The sequence below is a fragment of the Urocitellus parryii genome, chromosome 6 (assembly GCF_045843805.1).
Source record: "Urocitellus parryii isolate mUroPar1 chromosome 6, mUroPar1.hap1, whole genome shotgun sequence".
Lineage (NCBI taxonomy): Eukaryota > Metazoa > Chordata > Mammalia > Rodentia > Sciuridae > Urocitellus > Urocitellus parryii.
Window position 1 is genome coordinate 172,679,899 of NC_135536.1, and position 9,635 is coordinate 172,689,533.

Below are 9,635 nucleotides of genomic sequence, written 5' to 3' on the forward strand. Positions count from 1 at the left end.
GGGCAACACGTCCTACATTTGCTGAGATTCCAAGGGCAGCTCTGTGTGATCCAAAGCCAACTGTGCTCAGTGTGGCCTGGGGGAGATTTGCCAACCACCCCACTCCACAGATGAGGTGCTGGGCCACGTCTCAGCATGGAGAGCTGGTTCCCATGTTTATGGTGATGTTCTTGTGCCATTTGTATCCTATATTTTTCTAAAAATGACTACTCTAGTTGCCTAAATTATAGAGCAGGCCAGCAGGACACAGTTGTTAACAAAGAGTGAGACAGGGCTGTGAGGTCCTCCCTGGGCCCAGGTTGGCAGCAGTGCCCTGGTGCTGAGAGGAAGGCTCTGATCTCAGGCCTGGAGCAGTGCCCGGGCTGACGTTCCGCACTGTCTGGCTGGACAGCTGTGCTCATTTAGAGACAGGAGGGTAGGGACACCCCACAGGATAAGCACAGCACTCAGAGAGCTTTATGAGAATTTAAAAATCATGTCTTATCATTTCTGGTGTAGCCAGTGACAGAGCATGTCCTTAGCATGCACTGGGTCAATCCCCAGCACAGCAAATAATAATACCAACGATAATAACATCTAGGAAGGGTCTTCAGAGTGTCAATTGCTGTGGTACAAGGTGGTCTCTTGATCACCTCATTTGTCTGTCAGTTCCCCTTTACAGCCAGAACTTGTCCCCACATGGTGTTGGGTCCTGTGACCAGAGCCACATCTGGGCAGAAGGTGAGTTCCACCTGCAAGTCCCATGGCTCCTCCCCCTGCAACATCACCTTGAACTGGTTCAAAATGGGAATGAGCTCTCACACGTCCAGACCAGCATGGATCCCACAGAAGAAAGTGTCTCCTACAGTGTCACTTGCACCCACCCAAGTGAGCTAGCCCCCAGGAATGTCTTCTCCCAGGTCATCTGCAAGGTAGCCCACGTCACCCTGTAGAGGGGAGGGCTTCTCTTCGTGGGACTGCCAACTTGTCTGACACCATCCAAGGTATAGGATCCTGAACCCCAGCCCAGCAAATTTAAGCAGTGTTTGATTTCATAATTGAGCTGCTCATTCATTGCTGTATGCACCATGATCACTCCAGGCTGAAAGAGGAGACCCCATCATGAGCTGGAATCTCTGTGAAACAGGGAGCTGAGCCAAGACTCACAGTTTAATGCATTTCCCATGAACTGTACGCACCACTTCCCCAAAACTCAGGAGTCTCGGGGGCTACATGATCCCACCCAATGTCATGGTCCATGAAGTAGCAGTGACCTTGTGATCAGAAAGGGAAGATCAACAAACAGTTGGTGACACATGAGAGCTCAGGGGAGGGCTCATGTCCTCAAGTCCCCTCCCTCCACCTTGCTCAGGGCTCTGGGCCTCAGGGGCAGGTGTCTCACAGTGTGGAGGTGCAGGCCAGGGGAGGCTCAGTGTGAGGACACATGCCCTGTGCTGAGCTCAAGGCCACTCTGTGGGCACTCAGTCAGTGACAGGCTTTGCTGATACCACGTGATAAACTAAGGGGATCCCCAGGATGAGCAGTGACCACCCTGTGTCTCCCCCCAGGAGCGGCTGCACAGGAGCTGCAGGTGATCCAGCCTGAGAAGTCAGTGTCTGTCGCTGCTGGAGAGTCGGCCACTCTGCACTGCACTGTGACCTCCCTGTACCCCGTGGGGTTCATTTGGTGGTTTAAGGGGGCAGGGCCAGGCCGGGAGTTGATCTACAACTTCTTAGGAGGCCAATTCCCCCGAGTCACAAATCTCTCAGATGTCACAAGGAGGGACAACAGGGACCTTTCCATCCGCATCAGTAATGTCACCCCAGCAGATGCCGGCACCTACTACTGTGTGAAGTTCCAGAAATCGACCCCTGTTGATAAGGAGTATAAGTCTGGACCAGGCACCGAGTTGTCTGTGCGAGGTGAGTGCAGCTGCCTCCTCCTCCCTGGGGTGGGACAGGAGGTCAGGGGTCACGCCCTCCACCCTGGGGGCCACAGCTGAGAAGCAGGAGCAGCACTGGGTGCTCATGTCATGACCTGCAGTCACCCCTTCTGCAGGTCAGGGAGGCAGAGGCCTGTGGAGGCCGTGCTATTTGGTCCAGGCTCCATGGCTGGTAAATGGGGGGCATCTGCACCCCTCACCTGCCTGCTCCACAGCCCTGACCTTTTCCAGTCTGGCCTGCCCTGTGGCTCCCCAGCTGAGGGCTCTGAGGGTTTGAGGGAATTGCCAATCACAGAGCCAGACCATGTGTGCTGCCTTCAGAGAGCACTGCCCCGTGGGGGTGAGCCTTCTCTTTATACCACAAGCACCCAAGGCCAACTGTGTGCCACTCTAGAGACTCTGGAAAAAGCCAGGAACAGCAGAGGTAAGCTGTAGCATTCCTGTACCTCCCTAGAGGACCTGGCCCTCCATAACAGGGGGTTGTGTCTCCAGGATGGGATCTCACAATTACTTTTGGGTTGGAGCAGAGCTGGGTCACTCACCAGGCCTTGTTCCCCATATGGTTGACACAGGTTCAGGAAGCACAGGTGCTCACTGTGTGGGTCCTACAAGAGGCAATGCATGCTCTTCGTAAGCCACGAGGCTGAGGTGGTCAGCACACATGGACCTTCACACCTGTGCCCACCCCTGTTGACCCTGGGGAGCTGGAGGCCCAGGCAGGCCCTCTCTCACACAGCACATTAATGCCAGGAGGGGACGGAGCCCAACCTGACTCCAGCCCAGGCTCCTGCTGCCCTGGGAATAGACACTCCCCACAGAGGAGCCAGGGCACAGGAGGGGCTCAACACAGACCTGACCTGACCCACTGGGCAGGGAGCAGTGTCCCTTCTCCACCTCCATCTCCCACAGGTTCAGGAAGCCACTCACATTCACATCCTGAAGCCTCAGTGACTGGAGAACCTCTCCTGAATGTCAGCCATGATCTCCTTCCACAGGGAGATGCCCCAGCAGGACACAGAGCTGCTCTGTTGTTTGAACAAGGGGAAAAGACTTCTTCCTGTGGAGATGTTATAGTTGTTCCTATTGTCATGGTGGGTGGGGTCAGGGAGCTACATAATCCCTGTACATAAAAATCACTTGGAAAATAGAAGACAAAATATTCCAGACCCAGGCTTAATATAGAAAATTTGCTTTAAAAGGTCTAACGTGGGTCTGGGCATCTGAGTAACTAAAACTAGTAGTCCAGAAGGTTCTAATACACAGACAGGATTGACAACCCCTAGATATTTTGAAGCCCCTGGGGAATAGTTAGGATTCTCTCAAGCAGAGAGTGTGGGTGTTCAGAACAGCACGTGCTGGGCTCAGCTCCCTGGGCCCTTGGCAGGGTCTCCTGACAAAGCCCACTCAGATCCAGCATCAGCCTGGGGCCCACATCTCATATGTGTCTGTCTCTGAACAGGAGCTGGAGCCAGGAAGCCCTGGCCCTTCAGCACACAGCCCTCCCTGCCTTGAGGATCCAAAATGTCACTGAGGCATCTGTCCCTTGTCCCTTCACAGATCCCAAAGTCATGGAAACAGCTTCTCTGGATGCTGTTCTCTGTGATGCTGTTCATGATGTGAGAGGACTTTGCCACCTTGTTTTCTTTGGGGACTCTTAGGAACACAGGGAGAGGGCAGGTGCAGCACAGTGATGGATGCCTGCTGAGCACACCTGAGGCCCTGGGTAGACTCTAGTTCCTGGGGGAGGGGAGGGTACAAAAACAGGCGGAGCACCACCATGGGGGTGGGGTGTCTGCTCCTCCCCTCACTTGGGTTCTCCTGGCAGCTGCAGGAACAGGATGGAGCTTTTCCCAGAGTCCCCACTGCATTTGTTGCTCCTTCTGACGACTAAAGAATGAGCGTGTGGTTTTAGAAGGAGTGAGGATACAGCCACAGGTGTCATAATTAAGCTCCTACTGCATGCAGGGCTGTGCCTTGCCTTCACACTTCACATGCAGGACGGTGTTTTTAATCACTCTCTACAGAAGGGAACACTGAGGATCAGGAAAAAAAAAAAAAAAAAAAAAACACGGGTTAGATTAATGGTCCCTTCTCCTGAGCCTGGTGCCCTTGAGGAGCACCCGGCTTTGTGAACCTTATCCCATAAAGGACTCTCACTCGGACCCCCTCACAAGGCATATGCGAATTGAAGAGCTGAGGCGCTCCGAGGGCTCAGGCCATCGTGATGCTGAGCAGATCTTCATGAGTGGCTACTGATAGAGTTCTGACCCCTGTAGGGACTTCCAGGCTGCTGGGGTCTGGGTGACTCCGATTCTTCAATGACACCCTCCAGATTGTGCCTTCCATGTATGTAACAGGTGTCAGGCAGTGAGGTCAATATTTCTAATGCCAATGATCCTGATACTTGCTGCCTGGTGACAGCTGTAGAAGGTGGTGGGTGGTGAGGAACAATCTGGAGACACCAAAGGAACTGGGTCTGAGGACCTGGTCACAGGCAGATGTCCTGCTCGTCCTCTCACCTGAGTGCCCTCAGGACTTGCCCAGGGGCCTGGTCTGCATCTCTTATATTAGCCTCCAGTTATGAACTTAGCCCTGCGGCTTCCTCTGCACTCAGTGACCTCTGACTTCAATGCAGAGTGACCCAGGGAAGCCCAGATTCAAAAAAGGATCCTTCCTCCTCTCCTTCTCAAATTCAGTCCTGGCCCAGGTGAGACCCATGGCATGTTTGTCAAAAGGGGAACAATCAAGGTGAATTCATAACCACCTGTGGTCGAGCCCTGCATGGAATAAGTCTGGAAAAGATGGACCTGGGATTGTTTTGTTTTCATTTGTTTGGTTTTTTAGTTTTGATTGAGGATTAAAATCATGGCACTCTACACTGAACTACATCCCCAACCCTTTTTATATTTTATTTCGAGGCAAGTTCTTGCTAAGTGTCCCAGGCTGGCCTTGAATTTTCAATCCCCTGTCTCACCCTCCCCAGACCCTGAGACAACAGACTTGGGCCAACACGCCCAGCAGGTGCTTGTTCCCAGAAGCGTCTCCCTAATGTTCCCAGGCCAGCTGTGCTCAGCGTGTCCTGGGAGGAGACCTGCAACACTCCCAGTTCACTGATGTGGCACTGGGCGAAGTCCCAGCCTTGTTCCCGTGTTCATGGTGGTGTCCTGGTGCCATTTGTCCCCTGCATTTGTTTCTATAAATGGCTTCCCTGGGTGCCAATCTTTCCAGGGCAGGCCAGCAGGAATCAGTTGTTAAGAGAGGGAGAGACAGGTCCCCAGTTCCTTCCTGAGCCCTGGTGCTGAGAGGAAAGCAAGACCTCAGCCCTGGAGCAGCTCCTGGGCTTCAGGTCCTCACTGTCTGGTGGACACTGTTCTCACCTACACGGGAGGGTAGGGACACCAACAGGGATGAGCACAGCACCCAGAGAGCTTTAATAGGAGGATTCAGAAGTGCATCATGGTCCTGATAACAGGTGTAGCCCAGGGACAGTGCAGACGTTCAGCATGCACCTGAGGATGACCCCAGGACAGCAAATAATAATGACAACAAACACAACGTCTAGGAAGGGTCTTCACAGTGCCACTCGCTGTGGTCAGAGGTGGCCTCCCGATCACCTGACTTGTCTGTCAATCCCCTCCACAGCCAGACCTTCTCCCCCCATGGTGTCGGGTCCTGGGACCAGGGCCACACCTGAGCAGACGGTGAGCTTCACCTGCGAGTCCCACGGTTTCTCCCCCCGGAACATCACCCTCAAGTGGTTCAAAAATGGGAATGAGCTCTCTCACACCCAGACCAGCGTGCACCCCACGGGAGAAAGTGTGTCCTACAGTGTATCCAGCACAGCCCTGGTGACCCTGACCCCTGGGGACGTGCACTCTCAAGTCATCTGTGAGGTGGCCCACGTCACCCTACAGGGGAGCCCTCTTCGTGGGACAGCCAACTTGTCTGACACCATCCGAGGTACAGGACCCTGCTCCCCACCTCAGCCCACACTGCCCACCCAGCCTGCTGCTCCCCAGGGGCCTTTGCCCCAGGACCTCAGTGACTTAGGTTCTAATTCCCAGCAGTGCTGCCACCTGCTGTGCATGTTGGACTCCTGCCCTGTGGCCAGCATGTGCTGGTAGCTTCATTTCATTGACCAGCAGCAACTACCACTGCTGAGCTCCTCCCAGAGCCGAGCCTTGACATGCAGGGAGGTTTCATCTATTGTGCTCACTCCCATGCAAACCCTCAGTGTCTGAGCCCCTCTGCATGCCTCCCCGTCCCAGGGGAGGCCCCTGCCCTGCTGGGAGGAGCTCAGCATCTGTCCCATAAGGTCACAGCATCTCCCTGTGCTGTTTCAGTTCCACCCACCCTGGAGGTCACCCCACAGCCCACCATGGCAGGGAACCAGGTGAACATCACCTGCCAGGTGAAGCACTTCTACCCCCGGAGCCTACAGCTGACCTGGGTGGAGAATGGAAATGTGTCCAGGACAGAAACAGGCTCAACCCGCTCAGAGAACAAGGACGGGACCTTCAACCTGACAAGCTGGCTGCTGGTCAACTCCTCTGTGCACAGGGAGGATGTGACGTTCACCTGCCGGGTGGAGCATGACGGGCAGCCAGCCACCACCAGGAGCTACACCCTGAAGGTCTCTGTTGGCCCCAGGGAGCAAGACCTGGACAGCATCCCTGGTGAGGCCTGCATCCTAGCTGACTGGATGCTTTAAACTTCATCTTGACTCTGTGTGTTGTGACGTGAGAGCAGTGACCCCTCCTTCCCCCAGGGCACCCAGAGCCTGGGAACACAGCAGCGTCTTAGTCAGCTCCCCACACCACACTCTGAGGGTCTCCTCTGTGGGGGTGGGGCACACATCTCATGGGGCCTTCAAACAGGGGCACTAAGGAGGAAGGGGGGATGGGCCTGTCCTGGCAGCCGCCACATGACACTTCTTCCCATGACACTTGTCAATTCTAATTGTCCTGCCCCTCCACCTCTCTTTCTATCCACTGTGGAGGTCACCCAAAAACACACAGTGAAACAGAACCAGGTGACTATCACCTGCCAGGCAAAGAAGTTCTATCCCCAGAGCTTGCAAATGACCTGGTTAGAGAATGGAAATGTGTCCACACTTCAGCCATCCCAGAGAACAAGGATGGGATCTGTGACCACATGAGTGGGTTCCTGGGGAACTCATGTGCCCAGAGCGGTGACATAGGCTCACCTGCCAGGTGGTACATGACAGGCAGCCAGCCACTTCCAGAAGCCATAGGCTAAATGTCAAGGTCCCCAGAAAAAGCAGGGTACAGACACCTCCTGGCCAGGTGAGGTATCTAATCCTAGCAGCTCAGGAGGCTGAGGCAGGAGGATCACAAGATCCAAGTCAGCCTCAGCAAATTAGCAAGGCCCTAAGGAAGTCAGCAAGACCCTGCCTCTAAATTAAATATTAAAAAGGGCTGCAGATGTGGTTTAGGGATTAAATACCCCTGGGTTCAATCTCTGGTACCCAAAACAAAAAAGATATCTCCCTGGTGGAGTCTCCACTCCAGTCAACTGGGTCTTTTCTCTCTCTCTCTCTCTCTCTCTCTCTCTCTCTCTCTCTCTCGTGCTAAAGGTAGTATTCCTAATGATTACAGAATAATTCAAAAGTTTATAAATATACATTACAGTCCCTGAAATCACCCCAAGAGTCTCCACTGTGAAGACCTGGGTCCATCTCTCCATGGATCTTTCAACAGACGTTAAACAAGAAGGAGAGGGAGGGGACCGTCCTGTCTTACTGTCCTTCCTCTTGTCTCTCCACCCACCTGCTGCTCTGTTCTCCTTCCTCAGGGCCTCTCCCTCCTCCTTACCCTGTGGATCTCTGTCCAGCCTCCATTCCATATTGGAATTTCCAATACACCTCACACTTAGTTTCTCATTGTCCTTCCCCAAAGGACTGATGTGCAGAACCAGCCCTCCAAAGCCAGAGCCTAATAACAGCCATTTCTCAATTGAAGTTCAAGCACCAGATGCCAAGAATCCCCTTCCTGAGGTTAGACAACAGGTTCACTCCTGGTGAAAGAGTGAACAAGGGCACCTCAACACAGGCCAGTGCCTGCCCAGGTGCCACTGACCCCCAGCCCTGGGGTCATGTCACCAGCCAGCTGATGGGTCCCAGGTTCAAACTCACATCATGAAATCCAATTCCCAGACTCTAATATGAGCTGGGTTTCCTTGGAAGTGCCCTCTGTGATGGGCATAGGGAATGAGGGAGCTTTCTGGAATGTTCTCAGGATCAACATCAGGGTCCCTCCCACCTGAGTGAAAGAAGAAGCAGCAGCTCAGCTGCCCCCACAGAAGCCAGAGGAACCCCCAGAGCTGCTTTCAGTGGAGGAGAGGGGCCTTCCACTCCCTGCTCAGGCAGGCTCTGATGCTGGTGCCTTCTAGAGGGAGGAGGGGGAAGGCAGTGCAGCTCTCCTCCACTGAGGGGGAGCCCCAGAGCAGCACTCAGCCTGGAGCACAGGCTGTTGTTGCAGGGCACCAGGGCGAAGTGTCCTCTCCTTCTTAAGGACAAGGAAGCATTTCTTTCTTTATAAAAAAATTTTCTATCTTTGTTAGCATCATCTTAAAAGCAAAAATGACTAATGGTAAAAATGCAAAGACTCCACAGGTCTGCTTGCCAGCCAGGATCTGGCTTTGTGTGTCCAATAGAAAGACCTCAGGTGACCCAGCACTGGAGGGGAGGTCTGCTATTTGGAGACTGAGGCCCCTCCCAAGTACGAGAACCTTTTCCTTGATTCACCAGACTGTTTCCCAGCCAGTGATTTCGTTATTGCAGCCTGCACCTCCTTAGCAGGCCCCTTAGAATGCTGTCCTGAGACACAGCGTCACTGAGCTCACCCACAGTACTGAGCAGGCAGACTTGCTCTCCTCTCTCACCATGGAACGGCTCCCATCCCATGTGCATGTCCACTGAAAATTGTTCTCATGGCCCAGAGACACTGGATCACTCTCTGGGTCTAAAGAACTTGAATTCAGGAATCACCATATAAGGCTAAAGGGGAGGGGGAACTTCTCTGGTTTGGATTCCACTAAACAGTGACCCTCCGTAAACTCCCCAGGAATCCGTTTCCTTACACGAGGAGATGATAAGCCCAGGATGGTGAGGCTCACGGAGGGAACCAGCATGGCTGGGTGGGCAGTGTGCACAGAGCACACATTTTCACCTTTGCTCACGTAGCACACCCTGGGACCTGAGACTGGGCGAGTGGGAATGAGGAGTCTCTTGACTCTGGCAGCAGGACAGCGTGTGTGTGTGCTCAAGCTTCACAACTCTGTTGGGCCCATAGCCTCACCTGGGGCAAGTGCAGTTTTCTGGGAAGAGACACCTAGAAGCCCCTCCTGTCCCTTGATTTTCAGGAATAGTGATGTCTACACTAGTTTCACACCTCATCGCCCTGTTGTTTGGCCTCAAGATCCTACTGGCCGTCAGTGTCTCTGCCGTCTACGTCCACAGGAAGCAGAAGTCCTGACTGTAAGTCCCCAGGAGGGAGGGTGGAGCACAGGCTGCTGCAGAGGGAGCAGGGCCAGGGGGAGTGCAGCCCACCTGTGCACAGCTGCAGAGTCAGTGGGTCTAGAGAACCAGGCACACACCCCTCAGCACCCTCAGGGTCTCAGGAAACTTCTGTGGGGTCCCAGGTCCCAGGTAGTGTGTGGGGTGTGCAGGAGATGAGGAGGTGAAGGGTTGGCA

At 53.9% G+C, this 9,635-nt stretch overlaps 1 protein-coding gene across 1 annotated transcript; it reads left to right on the top strand.

Annotated features, from left to right (window-relative positions):
* The first annotated feature begins 815 nt into the window (after positions 1-815).
* LOC113176912 (signal-regulatory protein beta-1-like) lies at positions 816-9,417 on the top strand. Its single transcript, XM_077800167.1, has 5 exons — positions 816-867; positions 1,548-1,901; positions 5,564-5,881; positions 6,265-6,597; positions 9,305-9,417. The coding sequence occupies exons 1-5, from the start codon at positions 816-818 to the stop codon at positions 9,415-9,417; spliced, it is 1,170 nt and encodes a 389-aa protein (XP_077656293.1).
* Positions 9,418-9,635: the final 218 nt, after the last annotated feature.